Genomic DNA, 22,499 nt, shown 5'->3' with positions numbered 1-22,499 from the left:
GGAGCAATAACTTTATAATATGAGGTAGTACAAAAGTTGTAGAGTATTGAAGATCTCAAGAAATAATATTAAAATTCTCTTTTTTTAATATCAGTAAATATCGATCCATACACTACTCTCCTCGCCACAAAGCTTTGTTCTTTCACTTGAAGCTCTCTACAGGGTATTTACTAGTTACTAACTCTCGCTCGTGGCACTTTTACTTGTTTGTAGTTTAGTTAACATGGAAACGCATCGTTGCCACGCGCCTGTTGCTATACGGCAGTGCCACATATTGTTGCGCAGCTGCGCACATAAATATTCATAAACAAAATAATTTTCATTCACGCAAGCGCAAAATGTATTTCATTTGAAATTGTATCAAGTCGAAGCGCAACTACCCTAACAAGATGTAATCGATGCCTCAAAATTGCATAATTGATGCGATATAATTGTGTACGATCACTAATGCAGCTATCGATACTTTAACTATTGTGAATGCAATTAGTTTGCAAATTAGAAAAAGCTTTGTGTGTTTCCGCGCGTCGCGTGTTTTCAATATACATATGTATGTACATATGTTTATATATGTATGTATATGTATATTACATATGAATGTACATCATATGCGTTTTCGGTTGCTTCTAAACAAAGCGCGTGACTAAGTGATATGTGGCCGCTGCAAAAGAATAAAGATTAAAGATAATAATGGCAATTGCATGGTTCACAGACGCGCGCAGTGCAGACGAACTGTCTATTGTGAATGGAAAGACTTCCGCGACCCATACGCCAGCAGCAACAACAACAAGAGAAACAAGTACAAAGCAAAAAGCTTGTGTTATGACCTGTCACAAAAAAAAAAACAAAGTTTCGTTTAAAATTTGTATAGCAATTAGACGCATACCAAAGCAATTTACACACACACACATACAGACAGGCACATGCATGTGTAGCAATAGAAAGGGTCTTTAATTCCGCCACAGCGCATAGAAGTCAAAGCAAAAGAAGTTGTCTTATGTTAATTTTGCCTTTCTGCTTCGCTACGCTGATTCGCTTAATGAACAGGCCGCAGCCGCAGCCGCAGTCGGAGCAGCGACGCCGGCGTCGTCAGCGCCGGCACAGCAAGTGCAATATGTCAAATAGACAGACGAAGCAGCGAAAAGAAAGACGTTTTCCGCATGGGGGCCAAAAAGCCGCCGCATTGCATGTTGGTCAGCAACAACAGTAACGGCTACGGCAAGCAGCCAGAGCCACAGCTACAGCAACAAATCGCCTTCGTTCACAATATAAACGCGTCAAGCGTAAAGCAATAAATGTGCAAGCGAAAAAGAGAATAAAATAACAGCGTAAAAGTTGCCTTGCGTGCATTATGAACTTTGCACGGGCGAGAGAGCAGGCAAGAAATGCGCCCGCTTGTTACACATTTTTTGGGCAAAAAAAGTAAGTATAAACAGAATAACAAATGGCGGACGGCAGCGACGTCGGCGTCGACGGCGCACAGTGCTTAAATGTGCAAAGAGTGGCAACGCTGCCAGCAGAACACCCACAATTTGCATTTCTTTCAGCAATAGGCACTTGAGTATGATATTTATTTAGTCTTGCTTTGGGAGTGTCATTCCTCAGGCTGGAAAGGCGTGGAATATGCAGTTTAATCAATAAATTTATTGTCACTGGTTTTTAATACCAAAGTAAAATATTCAACTATAAAAGATTTTAATTGGCTGCATTTTACGAGCTTCTAATTGTCCACACCCAGAGCATCATAAAGTTTAATGGCTACAAGTTCATCTAGCATATGCACACAGAGTGTGAGAGAGAGACAGAGAGAGAGAGAGAGAGGGTGTGAAAGAGAGACAGAGTAGGAGATAGGTGGTGGCCTGACCCGTGTCTTTGAACCGTTTTACGCTCATTCAGTGCGCCTTACACCTGTTTTATGCTTCCACTGGCCCCAATGTGCGTTCAGCGCTGCCAACGCCGACGCAGCAGCAGAGCCAGCAGCAGCAGCAGCAGCAGCAGCGCTGCGCTCATCGCTCGACGTTGGGTGTAACATATTTTCTTTTTTCATTTTTCTGTGTTGGTTTTGTTTTTTTTTCCGCGCTTTACCGCCGTGCTTTAAGCCCTGCGCTCACAAAGCCGACTTTTATTCGTTAATTAACCGTCGTGCGGCGCAGAAGTGCCCGCTTAACGGAAATCGAAGCTTTTTGCGGAAACCAAAAGCGAGGGCGCTTCAAAGCAAAATAAAAAACAGTTTTCGATTCCCAGCACAATTGGGCACATAACACAACACCACCTGTGGCAACACTTGGCAGGTGCTGTAGCTGTCGCCAACGTCGCCGTCGCTGTCGCTGTCGTCGGCGTCGTTGTTGTTGTTGTTGACGCCGCTGTTGACGTTGATGTTGTCGCCGTTGTCGCTTTTCACTCTTCTTTTTTCGTCGCAGTTGCATTCGAGCGCGGCACGTGCGCCGTTGTTAGCTCCGGTTCCGATTCCGATTCCGATTCCGTCTTCGACTCTGACTCCAACGGCAACTCCTGAGGCGACGCGTGCGCAGGCGCCCGTTTCGTAAACATTTTGAATTATTATAATTTTATGCAAATTAATTAAAGCGTGTTGTGCGTGCGTGCGTGTGTTCGTTCGTTCGCTCGATCGTCGATCGTCGGTGTGTGTCAAATGTTAACAAGATTTTGCAATAAGGCGACGCCCGCATTTAACGCATAATCGCTCGATCAAGTCTTATCAGCGGCAGCATCTCAAGCATCTGTAAAATGTTGTTTTGGAAGCGGCTTTGTCGACCCCAAGGCGAGCCAGCAGCAGCGGCAGCAGCAGCCGCATCAGCAACGCCAACTACGAGTAAGTTTTAAATTTAGCTAGCCACGCCCCCATTATTATAAACGCCCACGCGGCGCCTCGCTTATTTGTTAAATATGCACAAACAGAAAACATTTTAAAATCGAGAATTGTGAAAGAGAAAAATGTTTCTTTTTTTTTTCGGACTTTTTTCTCTCCTCTTCTTTCTTTTATGGCTGTACATGAAATCCGTGCGTCTCATTAGCATAATTTACAACTTAAAATTGTTTCGGTTTCTGTTTCTGTTTTTATTGACTGGTTTATTGATTTCATTTTGTGATTTCGTTCGCCCGTTCCAGACTCCCAGACCCAAATATTATAATCGACTCGCTCTGCCTCGACGGGCCCGGCCGTCGTCTTGAGCCGCATAATAAATTACCATCAAATTTTATCACCTAACAAAAAGATGTGCTCGCTGATCAGGCAAATGCGTGAAGCAGCTTTAATCCATTGAGCATTGAATGAATAATATCATTTTTTATGTAAATATTGACTTTACTGAAGTTTGTTCTGGCTTGGCAAAAACAAAAAACGAAAGAAAGAAGATTTATGAATGAGTTTGGCATGTTTAACATAATTATGCATATCTCACAGACTGCTTGAGATTTAGATACAATCGCAAGATCAATCTATTAAATTAGTAAGAGTGATAGAGTTGGCATCGATATGGACTAGAAGTTGCCCTCGAAACGGGGAAGTTTGAGTCCAAAAAGTGATTTATAAATATATACAGAGTTCCTGTATTACGCCTAAACTGAATTGTGTTACTATCGATAATTATCGATCTATTTATAAAATTATATGCTAAAAGGGAACTGTGCAAACTTTTTCTGCACGCTTGCTTACAAATGAAATCCGATCGATCTATCAAATAGATAAAAAATAGAAATATGAATACTGGGTATATATGGAGATTCCTATCTGTAAAGACACATTTATAGAAAATCTCACCAAAAATTAATATTGCATAATTTTGCACATATCAAACCCCCATACCAAGATTCTACAGGGTATTATAGCGTGCTTCTAGTATGAACACCTTCAGCTTGGCGTGGGATGTATGTAAATTTCCATGCATGGTTTCAGCGATCAAATCTAATCATAGCTAGAGCCTTTCTGCCAGAGTCTGGGTCTGGGCACGAGCTACATCTAATTGGGGCTGGGGCAACGCTTACGCTTCGCCAAGCAACCAGCTGTCGGTCCGCATTGCCACGAGTTGAGGCAAGTGGACCCAACGGTGAGCTCTTGTGGTTTTGTCAGCCATTGCGACTCCTTTTCTACTAAGACTCTCCCTCTCCCTCTCTCTCTCTCTTTCTCACTCTCTGTGTCTCATTCTTTTGGTCTGGGCTGTTATTTTGGTCAACATGACTCTGACTTGTGGTAATTTGATGTTAATGACACTCATCAGCAGCGACAACAACAACAACAACAACCACAGACAGACAGCAGTGACATCGACACCGGCTATAGCCCTGCCCCACACAACTTGCCCCGACCCCTAGCCCCTCTTCCCTTTATAGCCTAGTCAAAAACGTCGCACACTTAACACGATTCCAGTAGATCGTTCCGACTTTTTTATGTGATTTCCCCGTCTCTCCCGCTTCCCTCCTCTGTCAAAGTCGTGGCGCATAATCGGCTTAGACCTAAGAGAGTCAGCCTATGCCTTGGCTATATTTCGACTGTCTCTCATGCTCTCCCTATCTCTCTCTCTCTCTCTGTCTATGCGCTCCATTTAGGCATTCTTGTTATTAGTTTGTGTCTTGAGTCTTCTGTTTTCGAAACGCCATCAAGTTGCATGTTTTATGCGGCTCGTAAAACCACGCTTCGATATGCGTATAAAAATGGGTTCAACATTTTGTTGTGACACATTTTATGGCTGTCTCCCTGCTTATAGCACGACCTGGCAACGGTTGCCATAAATTTGTCACGTTATATGCTACAGGTAGAAGGACTAACCTAAGCTGCATACATTTGGAAGTCGAATTTCCTGAAACTCTGCTTGAATTTAAATCGAAACTATTACTGTGATCGACCAATAGATGCTAGACCTACGAAATCTTCAATTCCGAAGCTTACTTCCTAAAACTTTACTCAGCCTTAGCAGTCCACTATGTATTGGCATAGCATTCATATCTATTATCCAGATATATCTCTTGGCTATATCTACACAAATCTTGATTATGTTCCGCTCCATCTTACAAAAGACTTTATGGGACGATAAGGTCGCTTAACCTCTTGTCGTTTTCGTAATTGTTCCATAACTGCCGTAACTCTGCGCCACGCCCTATCACATCCAACAACGACTTCTCAAGTCCATCTCTCCGTTTGCTGTCCCCCACGAAATTGTTCATAAATTACAAGCGAAAAACCGTCGCAATGGCCAAAAGCAGCGCCTACACCATCATTATCAGCTTGTAAATAAAAAGACTTTATCAATCGCTGGGCCTGGGGCTTCGGGCATCAAGCATCTCTGGTATCGACCATCTGGTATCCAGGTATCCAATGGCCTGGAACCAACTCTCTCACCTAATAACATAAAAGTTATCGGAATGGCCAAAAGAGGAGTCTCTCTCTCTCTCTCTCCCTGGGTAGATTCAAGCAGAAGAAGAAGAGGAGCTTGTCCCGGCTGTCGTTGTTGTTGTTGTTGTTGTCGGGGAGGCTAAGTACAAATATTTTTATTTATGATTTTACAGATCAGCATATTGCTCAATAATTTTTATAAGCCAGGCCCCGCCAACAAAATAACTTTCAAATTATCCCCGCCCGTTTCGTTGAGCGGGGTCAGGCTGCAGACTGCACGGGAGGTAAAACGAGGGGGAGGGGTGGGGTAAGCCGAGAGAGGTTGGCCGCTTAAGTGCGCCAATTTTGAAATTATTGGCGGCTGCGTATGCAGATAATCGTGACCCGGCTGCGCACACACACGCAGCTAAATGCGGGCAGGCGGGACAGACGCAGGATCGAGGCTCAATTCCGAGTCTGAGCAATGCGGCCAATAACTCAAGCAGTGCCGAATTACAGTAGAAACTCGATAAATGTGACAATTAACATGTAGAGAGCGGCGACTTGGAAAGTTGAGTAGTTTGGCAAACATAAGGTAAATAAACCGAAAGGTAGAGAGAGCTGTTCAGATAGAAGTGGGACAGATAGAAAATGGTAAAAAAATGATAGAAATTGAGAGAAATATGTAGCAATCGAAAGAAATCAAGTTGTACGGAAAGATTAACTATTCTGTAGTAGCTGTTATAGTAGAATGGAATGACATGGTAGTAGAGTAATATTAGTGGTAGGATTGTAGTCGAACAGTAGTAGAATAGGATAGTATCAGAATTGTTGAATAGTGGTAGAACTGTAGTAGAATAACAGTAGTAGGTAAGCTGTAGTAGAATAATACTAGAACTGTAGTAGAATAGTAGTAGAACTGTAGTAAAATCATAGTAGCGCTGCAGTAGAATAGTAGTAGAACTGTAGTTGAATAGTAGTAGAACTGTAGTAGAATAGTAGTAGAACTATAGTAAAAGCATAGTAGAGCTGCAGTAGAATCGTAGTAGAACTGTAATAGAACTATAGTGCAAATACTAAAGTAGTAGAACTGTCGAAGAAACGTGGTAGAATCGTAGTAGAAGAGGACATTCTATTCACCTATTTTATGGTTAACAAGTTTCCACATTATCGAGCTCTCACTGTAATAAAAACTGCCCAAATTGCTGTGCGAAAGTTGTTTGCCTTCTGCGCTTTGGGGCGCAACATTTTTTGGCTAGCTATTTGTATATGGAACTCGTATATCATGACACATTAATGTAATTTCTCTATTTGGCATAGTTTTTCCAGCGAGCTGTCTTTCTGAGTAGCCCTGATCGAACGCTATTTGGGGCAGCCTAATATTTTCCCATAAATAATGCGAGGTCGAGAGAAAATTACTTTAAAATTTATGGCATTTACCACTGGGGAATCGCGAGCAGTACAGCCCTTCATCTCTCTTTCTCTCGCTCATTCGCTTTCGCTCTCTCTCTCTCTCTCTCTCTCTGTGTATCTTACACGCTGATTTGGCCCTTTTATTTTCGCAATTTATGAGCCTGAGAGCCGTACAGGTAAAGCACAAAGAAACTGAGAAGTTGCCTCCTCCTCCTACTCCGCCTCCGCCTCCGCCTGCTCCTCCTCCTTCAGCTCGAGAGTTTTTTGCTGCGGCAAGTGATATTCGCAAATAACGTGTTTCGGTATGTTTTGTTGTTGTTGTTGTGTTTGGGCAAGTGGGCGGGCCAATGGATCTTGAAAGTTCGCACGATTGATGATCCACTGATGGAGCCACAGACGGACGGACGGCCGAACGAACAGGCGGACAGTCAGACGGACTGTCAGGCGAACTGACAGTTGCGATGACGCCGACCTGTCACCGCACTGACATAGCCATTTATGTAATTACACGCGGCTCTGGCCGTATCACAAAGCGATCGCGATGCGCAACGCACCACCACGGTGCTGCACCACAGCGCTGCACCACACCGCCAGCTTGTAATTATTTTCTACTTAATCTTCATCACATGCGCAACATGTCGAAAACTTAAGCGAATCGACGCGCTGCACTCAGCTCCGAAAACAAAAAGCTTAAGAGAAAAACGTGCCAGGTACCCACACAGCGTGCTTCACACCTGGCCGTGGCTGTGGCTTTGGCTTTGGCTTTGTCTTGAGCTTGAACTCGTGCACTTATTCCACTTTCCTCGTAGAGAACCGAGAGAGTGCGACGCAGCATAACTAATCTGTCTTCTACTAAAATGAATTTGTACATAATTAAGTGATATTTATACCTAAATTAAATTTGATCAGATGATTAATGGGTAATCAGATGAAATCTTATCGAAGATCACAGAACAAACTGGAGGAGTAAAAAAAGTAAAAGACTAATTGATGAAGAGATTTTTAGAAGATAAGGCATGTCGCTTGGCTTTATTTTGGGTTCAAGTTATAGAGTTTTTTCCGAGCTAGTGGTATATGGGTGCGCCGTGGTTTATGTTATATATGAAGAAATATGTGAGCTGTAGATATAGAAATATGTGAAGTATTGATAGTTAGTCCTTAAGCTATACCATATCTAGATATTGGAAGACTATAAGAGGCAATTCCCTTCTATCTCTATGTCTATTATAGCATGTCAACAAGTCGATCACTTATTGAATAGATCTAGACCCGCGATATCGATATAAATATTCATGCAATGCAGTGAAAGTTAAGCTCATCGATGCAATTGTTATTGCTCATATATGGTCACAATTAAGTGAGAACGATAAGCCACATATACGCCTATTCACATATATTCCACATACAATCGCTAATAAAGTCACGTAATCAACAAATCACTGTGAAATATCACCGCCCCGTGATTTATCGGCTGTGCAGCCCTGCGGGTTAGCTCCAAAAGTGAAAATGAATAAGCGGACATGCAATGGGCCCAGCTAAATGCAGAACGCAAGACGCAAATCGATGCTCCACTGTGACTTCACCTGCATCCCAGCTCAGCCCCGCTCGCAGCTCACCTGCCCTCACCTTACGCTGCATATCAGGTGTTTAAGGTCTGCCACAAAACAATCGCCCCATGCAGATGAAGCGCATGTGAACGTGCCTCAGTTATCATCTGTGGGGCAGTTGTTAAAGCCGTTTCTGTTTCTTCTTGTTTACCTCGTCTTCATCTTGTTCCTTTTCGTCTTCTTTTTTTTTTTTGGAGGATTTTGTACTTCTCAACCTCTGACCGAATTTCCAAGCGATAATTATCGGCTGGCGTGCAAATATGCGGAAAGAATTCCCCGTGGCTTGTTATTGTCTTTTGTCTTATGTTTTGACTGCTGCTCTTTGATTTTCGGGCTTTGAGCTTTAAATGGAACTAATTAAATTTAGCGCAAAGCGCATTAAATTTCCTTATCCTGGCAAACAGTGCTGGCCCACTTGGCTTGTTTCAAGCTAAATCTGCGGGTGTGTGTGTTATTAAAAATATTTCGTGGTGCGAAAAAATGCTCCAAAATATTTATTTTCGGCCTTTTAACTGCTAGATCTAGTTATTTTAAGTGAAAAGAATGTAACAGAAGGCAAAAGAATATTTTCATGAAATATTGGTACTTTCCTTAAAAGCAATACAAACATGTTTCTTTTAATTAGTTCTAAAGTCTTGGTTTTTTTTGCAGAGTAAGATTTTTTGTTAAAACCCTCTAATGTAAAAAAAAAAACCTTAATATCCCTTTATCCTGCTCTAAAGCATGCAAACCCAAATTTCAAAGGATGCGAATCGCAGAGAAGAGCGGCTTTGTTTTTCATACATATGTTTATAGTGTGAACTCCTGTTTTTTTTTTTTAACATCAAAGCCAGAGCTTTTTAAATTTGCAGGTTTCAAGCTTTTAATTTAGCTTCTTTTCTGCCATTTAGCTTCTTTTCTTTAGCAACGCTTCAAAGCACACATGCACGCACACACACGCAAATCAACATGATTGGGGCTTGCAAATCATTTGGTTACCGCCCATTCACACAGCCTAGCATCCAGCTCCACAAATTGGGGCAAAGTCTTGCCCGTGTGTCTGTGTGTGTTGTTGGCTCTGCTTCTGCCTCTGCCTCTGCCTCTGTCTGTGCCTCATGCCACACTGATTTAGTGTCATATAAAACGAGTAAGTGAAGATTATGTTACCAGAATTAATTGCCGCCAAGGTGAAGGTAGAGCGGCCTCCGCGTCACATGGGGGAAATGACAGTCGCTGTGCCCGTGTGCCCAAGTCCCAAGTCCCTCTGCTCCCCTTTGTGCCGCTTCCTTCCCGCATTCCCGCATTCCCTTGCGTGACAGCACGTGCTAAAGTTGAAGTTGTCTGAAACTCCTCGAACTTCTTTCTTTCTCTCTTGCTGCGTATTTTGATAATTTAATTGAAAAAATGACAGTGGCTGAAGCCGTACAAAAAACTGACTCCAATCACTGGGCATATATTGATTTTATGATCACATTAGTGCGTCCTGCCCCCAGGGCGTGCTTTTGCCACCTGCGCTAAACGACAGCTGCAGGTGTTGACTACACTGATTTGGTGTCATCTTCAACTAACTAGGGGCTGTTTCAACTTCAGCGTGATAATATGTGCTTTATGCTTATATTAAGGAAATGCAGTTGGGTTTCTTATTTTGGAGGAAGTATTGATTTACCCATGGGGAAGTGAGCTAAAAAAATATGTTGCAGGTGCTCTACAATTTTAATTTATTTGGGAAACAAAAAATAAAAGAAGGAATAATGAGCAATGAAATTTAATCGGGGTGCGAGAGATTAAGATAAAGCTTTTAAATAATGTAAACTTAGTGGAGGAGTTGAGAGAGAGAGAGAGAGAGAGAAAGAGAGAGAGAGGGGAGGGAGGGAGAGAGAGAGAGAGAGAGATAGACAGAAGGAGAAAATTCATTCAGATGGTAGGAAGAAAATAAGAAAACAGAGAGAAAGAGTGCCAGAAAATGAGGAAGAGAGAGAGAAAAAGACACAGATAGAGAGAGAAAAGAGAAAAGAGAGGGGGACAGAAAATTATCTCCTGCTTCCATCTGCACTTGAACTTGAGGTTTCCATCGCAGGCCAAAACTTGTATTTCCAGCATCTCCCTTTCCCTTTCCTAAGCTCCTCACTTGAGCTTAAAGCAATGTAAACTAATCGTGTATTCAGATATATTTACTTATTTACCTAAACATAAATCAATTGAAGCTTTCAGCTCGTATTTAGTAATTTCTTTTGGTCGAATTATTTGCACAATTGATTCTGCCATTTGAGTATGAACTTTACTAGCTTGAAAGTAGCTCGGACTTTGATAAATGCATTTCGTATGCAGGCACAAACGACTACTCATACTCATACTCGTGCCCATACTCATACTCAGTATTCATATTCATATTTGCATTTGTGTAATGCAGCTGGAAACTAAACCAGATGCAGTCAATATTTGAGTTTGGGTTCAACGTTGAGTTCCCTCTGACCAGTGCAAACAAACAGCTCAAACAAATGCCTGAAAAGCAAATTTGCCAGAAGCTGCCAGGCTGCAAGCTTTAAATATTTAAATTAAATATATTTTTGCTGGGGTCGCATCAGAGTAAAAAAAATCGTTACAATTTAATAATTTGTCAAGTGGAAAAAGTGAACAAGTAAACGTGCTCAACTTCAGATAGCTCGACTAGGACATACCCAGTAGCTGTCTGGGAGTATAGATGTTTCATAAATATATACATATCTATATTTGAATTGACATATGGCAGGACAGACACAAAATCAGACATGCTCTGAGGAGAGCTCATCACATCCTTTATAAGTCCCACATGGATGGGTATTCGAAATACAACTGGCAACACAGAAAACATGGCATACCCCAGCACCTGGCAGCAGTCAATTTGCCTGAACAACTCAGCGCAGATTAACGCTTCAGGGATCTGCAGGGATCCCGCCCCTCCTCTAAATCTCTCCTGTCCCCACGCCCCAATTGTAAATCCCTCATAATTATATGCACGCAATTAGAGGGCAGGCAGGCAGGCAAGCAACCCTTGCAGCACGCCGTGCAGCCAAGTAAATAGCCAGTGGGGGCTGGCCTGCCTACCTCCCTGCCCTGCCCACCTGCCTCCCATTCTGGAGCTCAGCTGAACGTGTCGTGAAAAACAATTACCAAGCACCACAAGCCGGTTGCAGAAACAGAAACAAGCAGTAGGAGCAGCAGCAGCAGCAGGAGGAGCAGGAGCACAAGTAGAAACCCTGTTGCATATACCCTCGGCTGCGTTTATGCCACCGATACCTGCCTCCTGCTGGCCGCGTTCTGCCTCGACACATTACGTAATCCTTTTCGAGCAAAGTTGTAAGCGCAAATTGTTTAGATTCCATCTTTTCTCCTCTTCTTCTTCTTTTTGCAACATGCATTTTGTATGCCTCCATCTGTCGCTCCTTGTCTTACTTTCCGCTGTTTCCATATTTTGTTTTGTTTTTTTATTATTTTTGATAATTTTCCTTGTTGGATTTGCGTTTCTGAGTGGGAAGCAGCAGCAGCCGCAGAAGAAGAAGAGGAAGAAGAAGAAGCAAAGCGGATTTCGTGGCATATTTTATGAGCACAGATGTGCGCGTTCTACACCAGAGACAGAAACGTAGACAGAGCTGCTGACCCAATGGGTTGGTAGTTATGAAAACGAGATGCAGAAGAACGTTGAGCAATTGACGAATATGGAATACCCTCACGATATAAAGAAAGAGAGAGAGAGAGAGAGAGAGAAAGAGAGAGTGAGATAGAGAGAGAGGGAGAGAGAGAGATGGGTTATAAAGTAATCTATGGTAATGTGGTTGAAAGGAGAAGTTGTTCTACCTTTGCTCACTGTCAAAATCATAGTTCTATGACGAAAATCCCATTCTAATCTCATTTAGAAGTCCTAAACTATAGTTGATTGGTAAACTGAATAACTTCAAGGACTCATGGACTCATCCAGCAATAATCGGTCTCTGCGTTAACTCCCTTTTAACCCTACTATCCTTAACCCAACCATACTTGATAGATCCACTTGAATGTAGATATTATTCAGTTGCATCTAGCTTATGCTCAATATGGTAGACTCGGAAGTTCCTGGCAGCTATAGGCCCGTTCATCAGCGCCTTTTCCCCATAGACATCTAGCCCTGCCCCTAGGTGAACTCTCTCATATGGAATCTGCTCTGAAATGATTAGCATATTTTTATTGCTACTTCGAAATCACTTGAACTTTTACTTGTGACCTTCGATGGTTTTCGCTGTCAAGTTTTTCGCTGTTGTTGCTTTAAATGGAAATGCCTGGGAGAGACCTTTGAAGTGGCATCTAATCATTCTACTCGCCGGCAGCGGAACAACCCCCCCGGAACAGCCTAGACCTCCCGCTCTGCCTCCATATCCCACTGCTGTCAGAATGCTGTCATACTCCCTGGTTAAAAAATGAAAAAAAAAGACAAAAGCGAAGGCGGATAAAAGAAACAAGCGCGTGCCTCGCTGCCCCAGTGGAGAAGGTAGGGGTAGGGGTAGGGCAAGAGGCAGAGGAGCTTGCGGTGGTATAGCAACGACTGCAAAAAGATGATGAGAAACTTGAGCGTCAAGCAGGCAGAAGCTTTAAGCCGCTAAATTGTATCGGATTACAGCAAATTCCAAGCTAAAATTCCTTGCCCACAGGCGGCGGGCCGAGCTCAGCCAGCTGCCTATATTCCGTCTGCCCTCAGCTGCCCCCCTCTCACTCTCTCTTTGTTCCTTGGAGCAGCTATGTTAATGAAGGTGCTTCAGCCGGCATAGATGCGGGCAGCGGCAAGGGGCGGACAGAGGCAAGGTAGAGCTGAGCTCGTCGTCCTGCTGCTGCTGCTGCTGCAACTCCTCGACTACGATGGCTGGGGGGCATAGAATGCATTGAAACGGCGCTGGCTAGCAGTGGAACGCGAGGAGGGGCCGGATGACACACAAGTGCTGAGCCAGCTGAACCCGTGAACTCGCGTGGGCTGAGCGCGCGATAGCGAACGCGAATCGTAGCACAGTTACAGTTAACAACGAGCAAAGACAATCAATCGCGATGGCTGCGAACCCCTTAACCAAAGCCCAGACCTAAAGCCAAAGCCAAAGCCAAACCAAAACAAAAATTGCGAGTTCAACTCGCGCACAGAAATTGCACACAATTTGCCTAATTCGCGCGCCCCCTCTCAGGCCCGCTCGCATCGCCAGCTCCAAGTGAAAGAAACAAAAAAGCAAAAACATTCAAAACAGGATGAGCCGCGGTGCTGAAATTGCTGCGGTTTGTATACCCTGTATTCAAATGTAGTAGAGGGTGGTATCAAACGAGTAGAGAGAGTGCCAAAATTAGTTTGAAATGAAAAAATATAATGAAATATGTAGTTGCTCTAAATATCAAATACCCTGTAGTTAGTATTTTTAAGGGAGGTTAGATAGTATCGAATTGATATAAAATATATTTTTAAATATTTATAATAAATATTTATTTATTTAAATATTTATCTTTCTTATGGCAATTTAACTTAACATTGATAGAGGCTAATTTGAATTTATTATTATTATTTTATTATTAAATTTATATTATTTTTTAAGATTTATACAAATTAATTATCGTGTAAATCAAATTTTGACATGGAAGTATTTGCTATAGTTTGGAAATGTTGTAGAAATTACTATAAAACATCTGCAACAATATTGAATATATTGTGGTTCTTAGACAACACTCCAAGATACCTAGTAATACCCTGTAAGCGACACTAGGCACAACAATTTGATTTATTTTAGGCACTTTAATTGAGTTTGGTTCCATTTCATTCAGATTTCATTTTTCTTTCTTCGGCCAAGTGCTGGGTATGTCTTAGCTGTTCATTTTCGACCGCAGTAGCTCTGCTTCTTCTTTTTTTGGAGCTTGGGCCTTGGCAACTGCAATTATTGTTTGCGGCTTTTCAATTGCCTTGGCTCAGCTAACAGCTTCAGCTTCAGCTTCAGCTTCAGCTTTTGGCTCAGCTTTGGCTGCAAGTTCAGGCTCGGAGTCAGTCATCATAAGGTGAGAATATAATAGCGCAATCGTGAGATGCGTGACTGCAATTGCCCCTACGCCTGGCCGCTAACTATGCACAGTGGGGCGGGAGTATGGAAAAATATGATGTGCAGAGCAAAAGAGAATATTGTAAGAGTGCTCTACTTTAGAGACTCTCACTAGGAGATGCCATCAATCCTTAACAGCGCTGCGATTCCCATCAATCGTAGCCTATTTTCTTTTACACTTTTGCTTCCATGATGAGCCGTGCTCGCACCACTGTGCGGGATGCCCGTTGCCCGTTGATGTGATCAGCGTTCGGCTTTGAGCCACTTCGGGCTCAGCTCGGAGCGAACCCAGCTGATAAGCAGCCCAAACAAACAAATAATAATGGCACGATTTGTGGGCTGAGGCACAAATATTTTGTGTTGTTCGGCTTTGATTGAGCCAAACGGGCGAGCGAGCGCGCGCCTTTAACTAATTGAGCTTCAGTGTAGAAGGCGGTTTTCCCGAAAGTTTTTCTCGTTTCCCTGTGACGTTTCCTGTGTGCTGCAAGCGAACTTCATAGAGAGTCTCTCGCCCCATCTCTGGAGTAGCTGCGGCTGCCATTTAATTAAAAATGAAAAGTTCTTTTTAAGAAAAGGGTCTGCCATGCATTTGCGGAAAATTAAAAGTTTTCCCTGCCACGTCCGTCTGCCTGGGAAAATGTCACATGCCACATGTGTGTGTGTGTGTGTATGTGGGTGTGCCTCACAACATAATTGTGTGCAAGTTTTTAAGTTTTAAATGAGTTTTGCGGCAGGGGAAATGCCTTAAATTCCAGCGAAAGGAAAACTGTTTTCAGAGCTGCCCATAAAAGTGGATTAAAAAAAAAAACGAGAAGGGTTTACCTATCATCAGGTCGATCATTTGTAGCAATAATGCGAATTGTTGTGGGGCCTCATAAAACGTGTGTCCTTCTTCTTCTTCTTCTGCTTCTGCTTCTTCTGCTGCCGCAGCTTAAAAATGCAAAAGCTTCCAAGTCATAAAAGCAAAATAAAAACTTTGCTGCGACGCAGCAAGCGAAGAGTGAGCGAACCAAAAAATCTGGCAATCTTAAAGGGAAGACTATTAAACTTTTTCCAGCACACACACAACACACACACATACACACACACATCGGCACACACACACAGAACAAAAGCTTGTGAATTGGAACTTTTCCGCATGTATAAAACATATGATTTTTGGCTTGATGGCCCTGCGGGCCAATTTGCCTGTCTAGAATAAATGGCACAGTGGTTGCAACTGACTAAAATGTGTGTAAAAAATATATATACATAGACATATATATTTTTTTTGATTTCTTAACTTGAGCTATCATTGGCATTTTGTCCTGAGCTTTTCGTGCCACTGTGCATCACTGTGCATCACACACAACTTTGCACCACTGTGCAGCCTGTGCGAGCGTAGTCCAGAATGCTGTCAAAAGACGTTTGTGCCACTGCGCAGCGCGCTAATAAAATAAACCTGTGTAAACGTGCCGCAACTGCCGCTGCACGGCGATTCCTCCTCCTGCTACACTCGGCCCCCGCCCACTCTCGCTGCCCCTGCTGCCCCTGCTGCTGCTGCTGCTGCTCCACTGCCTGTGGCCTGTAAATTTGAGCGCCTCGTGCGGACATAAATTGTGTGTTAAATACATTTTATGCGTTTGCCAAACCCACGACCGAGTCACAGTCGACTGCAAAACGCAATCAAGGTCGCCCAACTGGCAGGCCATACACTGCGCGAAAACGGGCCCAACATATGTCTATGCATGCTAAGCGGGACGTCTCGTATATCTAACTGGATAGGGGCAGCTTTTGTGACTTGTTGCCTGCCCATTTCGCTCAGTGTAGCTCGTGTCGTCTTCTTGTTGACGTTGCCCCGGGCGCGGCAGCACCTAAAAAGCGCAGGACCTTTGCCTATGATGTATGGCGCGCACAATGTTGCGTATTAGAAACGCACGTATTACTGCCACACAGCTAGAGTTGCTGCTCCAGCTCCAGCTCCAGCTCCTGCTCCTGCTCCTGTTTCGTTTGTGTAATCCTTTGGCTGCTCCTTTTCTTGCTGCGTGGCAAACAGTTGACGTAGGCGGCAGCTGAACGTACACATGTTTGTGTCACATTTTGACTACATATTCCACACTTTCCAGACAAGTGTGCGTGTGCGTGTGTATGTGCGTGTGTGTGTTAGTTGTGTGCTCACTTTACTGCTTGAGCTTGGCATTTCCTTTGTGAATTATAAAGAAATTTGTTGTGCGCTTTTCTTGCTGTTGTTGTACGCAACGTTTTGTTCTTCTGTGCGTGTCGCTGCCTCCGTGTAGGCGTGGGGGCGTGGCCGCTGCTGCCTCTGCCTGCGCCACTGGCGCTGCAAACAATTTCCATTGCATACTTTCTAGGTGCTGGGCGACAAGTCGCCTTTACTACACTCAAGCCGCAATAACACCAGCTGTAAATTGTCTTCAGCTCGCAAATTAATCACGAGTAAAGCGCACATCACATACATAACAATCAGCTGTGTGTGAGTAGCAAGCTAAAAGCTCTGAGATAAAAAGCTTTTTAAGCGAAATTTCATTTGGTTTTCGTGGTGAATCTATGTAGGTGCTTTTATATCATTGCAAATGTGCATCTACTTAGAGTCTAAGTTGTACTTAAAGTTTGGGGAATATACCCCAAGGTCTACGAGATATTTCATGCATGAAACTGATTGAAAGCTTGATCACAGCTAACTAAAAGCTTGAGTATAAACACATATAAGATCTATTTTTAAATATTCATACCTACATATTTAAAGTTTAACTTACAGACTTAAGAGCTTAGTAAAGTTAATTTTTTTCTAGAAAGTTTGTTAGTAAACTTATTAAAGCTTTTAAGATAAGTTCACACTCCCTGAGAATTTCAACATAAGTTTACAGCTTTACTAACCAAGAATACTGAGAATCTCAATATAATTTTAAAGCTTTACCACACCCAAGCTTCAAACTTTAAGCTTACATAAATCTCTATGAATAATTGCCTAAACTAAACTGCTGCCACTGACCTAGCTTCCTCCACTTCCCATCGAACTTAAGTGGGCCTTCAACTAGCTCTCGCTTATACAGCTTCCTCTTCTGCTGTTCATATCTAACTAAACTGCGCTTTCAGCTAGTGTCATTGTTGTTCCTTAGAGGCTGCCCGAATAATAACGGATGTTTGCTTTTTAGTCGCATTCAGCTTGGAGCAAGCTCCACTTTTATCCTCCTACAGGTTTCCTCTGCTTCCGCTTGTGGCTGCTGCTAACGACACTTGTTTACGTTATGCCACGCCCACTCGCTGCTCGGCATTTCATTCAGTTTTTTTTTTTTTTTTTTAAATTCCATTTTAATTTCTTGCGAAATTTGCTTCAATTTGGGCTTTTTTCTCTCTCCTTTGCTGATTTTTTTTTCTCCGTCTCTAAAGCGCTTAATTACCAGCATTTCGATGGCTGCTGCTGCCTCGTTTGTCTCGTCTGCCCCGGCAGCAGCTGCGGGTCCAGTTTGAAGGCAATTGAAATTAATTTCCACAATTTAGTTTGTATTTAGAAAATATTTTTAAAGCCGGAAGTTGAATGGAGCTTAGAACTGTCGTATATTGCGGGGATCGAGCTTTATGCTAAAGCTAGAGGAAAAGCTTAAAGTAAAGAGAAGCCTTTGAAGATATATACATATATATATATATATAAATTGAATATAAATGAGAATAATATATAGAAAATTTATGATTATTATTAGTATTTATAGTTCTTAATGGGCTAATGGGAAAGCTTAAAGCATTGTTAAAAGTTGTAGTTCCAAGTACAGCTTTAAGTCGAATGAAAGCTGCAGCTTAAGCTTCAAGCTCTGATTATTTGTATATGACTTAACTTTAGTTCCAGGCTCTTTTTGCCCTAAGATTCTGTACTAAAACTTTAAGTCTTTAAGCCTATATCAAATTCTTTCCTTGCCAGAGGAAAAGCTAATGAAAATGCTGAATAACATTAACAAAAGAAACAACAACAAAAGCTATTTGGCAGTTAGTTTGAGTTGAAGCAGCCGCAGTTTATTGTTGTTTTTTTTTTTGTGGTTTGTTTGGTTCAAATGCTTGAAATATTTTATTTAAATGCATTTCAATTTGTGGTTATGCGTGTGTGTGTGTGTGTGTGTGTGATTGCATGTGTAATTGCTTTAATGAAATATGCGTGTATTTTATGAAAATTTAATTTACACATTTTAGTACGCATGGAATTATGGCAATTTGCCCATTTTCCGAATTTTCCATTTTCCCGTTTTCCCGTTTTCGCATTTTCAGTTGAGTAGTTTTTCACTTTGGCATTTTATGGAGTGGAAAATCACATTTGCATAATACACACAAGCGGCTTATTGGCTAATCAGTTTATGTGCAAATTATAAATAATTAAACAATGCGAAAGCTTTTAACCAAATGTTAATATCAATTTCCCATTGAGTGGTTCGAAGGGGGTGGGGGGTCGAGGCAGGAGAAGGAGAAGGGGGAGGGGAAGGGGCTGGGAAATGCAGTTCAAAGAGTTGCAATTGCAACGAGACTCAAAGGCAAAGGCAAAGGCAACGGCAACTACTTAGGCTCGCTTTGTTGCAACTGTTGCAATTGCCCCCAACCACTTTGCCGCAGCCGCTCCTCCCCTTCCCCCTCTCGATTGATGCCACAAAGACAACAGCGGAATAATCGTTGCGGCGCGCATTAGTGCCCATAGATACAGATATAGAGATATAAAGATATACGGATAGATAGCTGCACAGATACAAAAGTTAGATAGATGCCTTTGTGTCACTGCAATTGACAAAATAATCACTGCAACAGGCGGGGCAGGGCAGCAGCTACACGCTCCATACAACAGTAAGAACAACAACAACAACAACACACAACGGCACACATATTTTCCCGCCTAAACAAAAAAGCAAAGCTAAAGCAACAGCAACAGCAAGCTTGGCAACAAAAAGCGAGAACAACCGCAACAAGATGCTCAGCAACATTTTCTCATGCGCACGTTTCTGGCATGCAGCAACATTCCGCATTGGCAACATTTGGATGCTTCGGCTTGCTGCCGATACACTTGACTAGTTGTTGTTGTTGTTGCTGCTGCCGCTGCTGATGTTGGCTTGCTGCTTGTTGTTCTTGTTGCTGCTGCTGCTGCTGCTGCTCGGCAGCTTCGACAGCTTCGGCTGTTGCTTCGCCCGCAGCTTCGTGTGTTGCCGGCCTCGTGTTGCTTGCTGCCTGGTTTTCACAACATTTTCCCGTGCGATTTTTCAACAGTTTGCAAAAAAGTTTCGTTTATTTGCTGCTTTTTTTTCGCACACACAGCGCCGCAGTCTGCGTTTGTTGTCGCTGGCGCTTGGTACATGTCGTCGGAGCGACGGAGCGCGCGCGCGTATCTCAAAGATACATTTCACAATCACGTAAATCTGAGCCCCATTGCCGGCTGATCTCTGCCCAGTGCCCTGGCTGCGTGCCCTGTGCCTAAGCGTACGTTGAACTGCGACTTTTTGTTTAACAATACGGCAAATAAATAAGAGGGCGAAAAACCTACAAAACAAAAGATATAAAAAAAATACAAAATAAAAAGAAGAAAAAGAAAACGAAATCAAATCAAATAAAAAAGTTGTAAAAACGTAAATCGGCTGTTGTCAACGTATTTTAGCCGGCCTAAGCTGTAAGTGAATGTGTACGTATTCATATACATGTGCATGTGTGTGCGTGTGTGTAGGTGTAAGCGGAAGTCAACTGCCGCCGCCATTGCTGCCGCAGCTAACGGAAGTGTGTTATTAGTGCGACGGAAAATTGTATTTACTTGAAATGTACTTGCAAAATTTATGAAGTAAAAAGTTGAGTGTGTTTATTTGTGTGTAAGAGTATGTGTGCGTGTGTGTGGTTGTGTGTGTGCACACAGAAGTAAATCAAATTAATTCAAATTTATGGCAAGTTGGGCCAACAGCAACAAAAAATAAAATAAAATCAAATCTGCATATGAGCTGTGTGTACGTGTGTACATGCGCTAGTGTGTGAGCCTGTGTGTGCCTGTGTGTGCGGCACATTGTCAAAAGTTTTAATTGAGCAAAACTTAAACAAGTAACTGGAGCTACATAAATGTTCGTTATGCTAATTGAATTACAACACCAACTTTAAGAGAAAAACTAATCCCCAGACAGAGAAAGAGACAGAGAGTGAGAAAGAGGGAAGCAGAGTGAGCAGCTGTTTGGACTCGTTAAAAAGGTTTGTCAATTAAACACTCGTTTTGGCCAAGAAACTTTTTCGTCTTAGCTGCAAAACACTTTTAGACTTTTAGTGGCAAATTATGAGCTGGCAACAAACTTAATTTCATAAATGATGATCATTGATTTGCGGGCCAAGTTGTTGGGCTTTTTAAGCCACAAATTCATAAGTGAAATTTGGCTAACAGAGAAAGAGAGAGCTGCATTTGGTTTTGATTGTTATGCAGAGTTTGTTAACTAAATTCACAGAAATTATCATATACTCAATATACTATACGAGGGGTATGAGGTACCCCCCTCTCTTTTATGCAGATCAATTCCATTCCATCTCATAGAAAATTATTCACTTGGCACATTCAACAAATAGATTTTTCCTATTTTATTCCACTTCCGTTTATTCAATTTTACATTTATTTTCAAGTGCTGCATTTACTCGCTTTTTCTTCTATTCCCTCTGCTTTTCCATCATTATTCATATCGCTTTTCTCATCATTAATAACTTTCGCAATGGGCAAAGTTGTGCAATTCGAGCAAAGCAAATATTAAATTCAATAATCACTTAAGCGCCATAAATATTGCTGCCCCAATAAAAAGCACTCGACTCCTAGGCTTCCGCTTCTGTCTGTCCGTCTGTCAATGTCATTTCAATGATTAAAACTTCAATGGCAAATAAAAAGGGGAAAAGAAATATATATAAAATGTGCATACATACATACATACATATATCTCTAACCGTACTCCTCCCATTAACCCCCTTTACAACTGTTTCATTCACTTGCTGCTGCTGCTTCAGTCTCTTTCCCTTGCAGCAACGCCAGCAGGAGCAGTAGCAGCAGCAGCAGGAGTAGAAGGGCAAGCAGCAGCTCAATCATCCACCGACGCACTTGCTCTTATACCAGCTCCTGTTTTACTTTTCCTTTTATAGAATATTAATACTCGCTCACGAAGTAAAGAGAGTTGATTGGTTTGGTGCAATGCCAGATTTACTGTTTATCCGAAATAAAGACGGGAGATCTCGATCATATTTAGATCAAAAATATATATATATATCGATGATTATAAGGGGCGTGGCAGAGAGAGTGTATCTTCAAAGATATTATTTATATGAATTACCTAAAATCATATCTTTAATCTACTTGGAGGCGTGGCGAATCGTAATGAAACTAGTTCTTCCCCTATGATCTATTTCTCTTGACCTCTTCCCAAAACAAAGCTCGCCCATGAGCGAGTATTATGGAGTCGGTGACGCTCGACTGCATCAATGCGACTTGTTTTTTATTAATGAAAACATAAACATCTCTCACTTTTTGTATGAAGTTCTCTATTTGCCTTCGTTTTGTGGGCTTTTCGCTTGCCTTTGTTTTCCTTTGGCCGCCGCTCGTAATAAATTTTTAATTTCGCTTAATTGAAAATGGCCCACACACAATTTGCTATATGAAAAAATTTGCTGTAAGTCGCAAAGTTATTGAAAAACTTTATTGCATTTCTTTTTTATTTTTCTCTCGTTTTGCTTTGTTAAAGCTGAAAACTCGAGCAGTCGAATTTCTGAAGCCTGTCCAGGTGGAATTTTCGTCGCTGTCTGGCAACGCCGATGGTGAAGAGGAAGCGAATGCAGTGAGGTGTGAAAAGCTGCTCACATATTTATATAGCTGTCGCCCGACCATATATAGGCAAACATTTAAGCAAACAACAACAGCCAAGAGACGCGAGAGACACAAGCCAAGTGAAGCTGCCGGGCGGAACTGAGGTGCACTGGTCGAAAAAATGGGTCACATGCTTGCCTCATGAATGGCGCACAGAATCTTGCCGTGGCGCCGCTCGCCAAGTGGCTGCCACTGTCAAATAGGGTTGGGGACTGTGTCATAGACACAGCTGCCCCTCCCCCTCCTCCACCTCCTCCTACTCACTA

General features: G+C 42.4%; 1 protein-coding gene across 7 annotated transcripts in view; it reads left to right on the top strand.

The window, feature by feature from the left end:
• The first annotated feature begins 482 nt into the window (after positions 1 to 482).
• Positions 483 to 22,499, top strand: part of LOC108612466 (uncharacterized) — a 50,683-nt gene continuing 28,666 nt past the window's right edge. For 2 of the 7 annotated variants that reach the window (XM_089466560.1, XM_089466559.1), the window contains exon 1: positions 483 to 1,419. In XM_089466560.1, coding sequence (XP_089322686.1) covers positions 1,383 to 1,419 — 37 coding nt within the window. In that variant the 5' untranslated portion in view covers positions 483 to 1,382. Of the gene's footprint in view, positions 1,420 to 1,455; positions 2,828 to 19,635; positions 20,592 to 22,499 lie in introns of those variants that run through there. The other 5 variants (XM_089466557.1, XM_089466558.1, XM_089466555.1 and 2 more) reach the window with 5 other exon arrangements.

The sequence above is a fragment of the Drosophila arizonae genome, chromosome 4, assembly GCF_054131065.1.
Source record: "Drosophila arizonae isolate 15081-1271.41 chromosome 4, UAZ_ARI_1.0, whole genome shotgun sequence".
Taxonomy (NCBI): Eukaryota; Metazoa; Arthropoda; class Insecta; order Diptera; family Drosophilidae; genus Drosophila; species Drosophila arizonae.
Note: the sequence above shows the minus strand (reverse complement) of the source record. Positions and strands in the feature narration are given on the sequence as shown.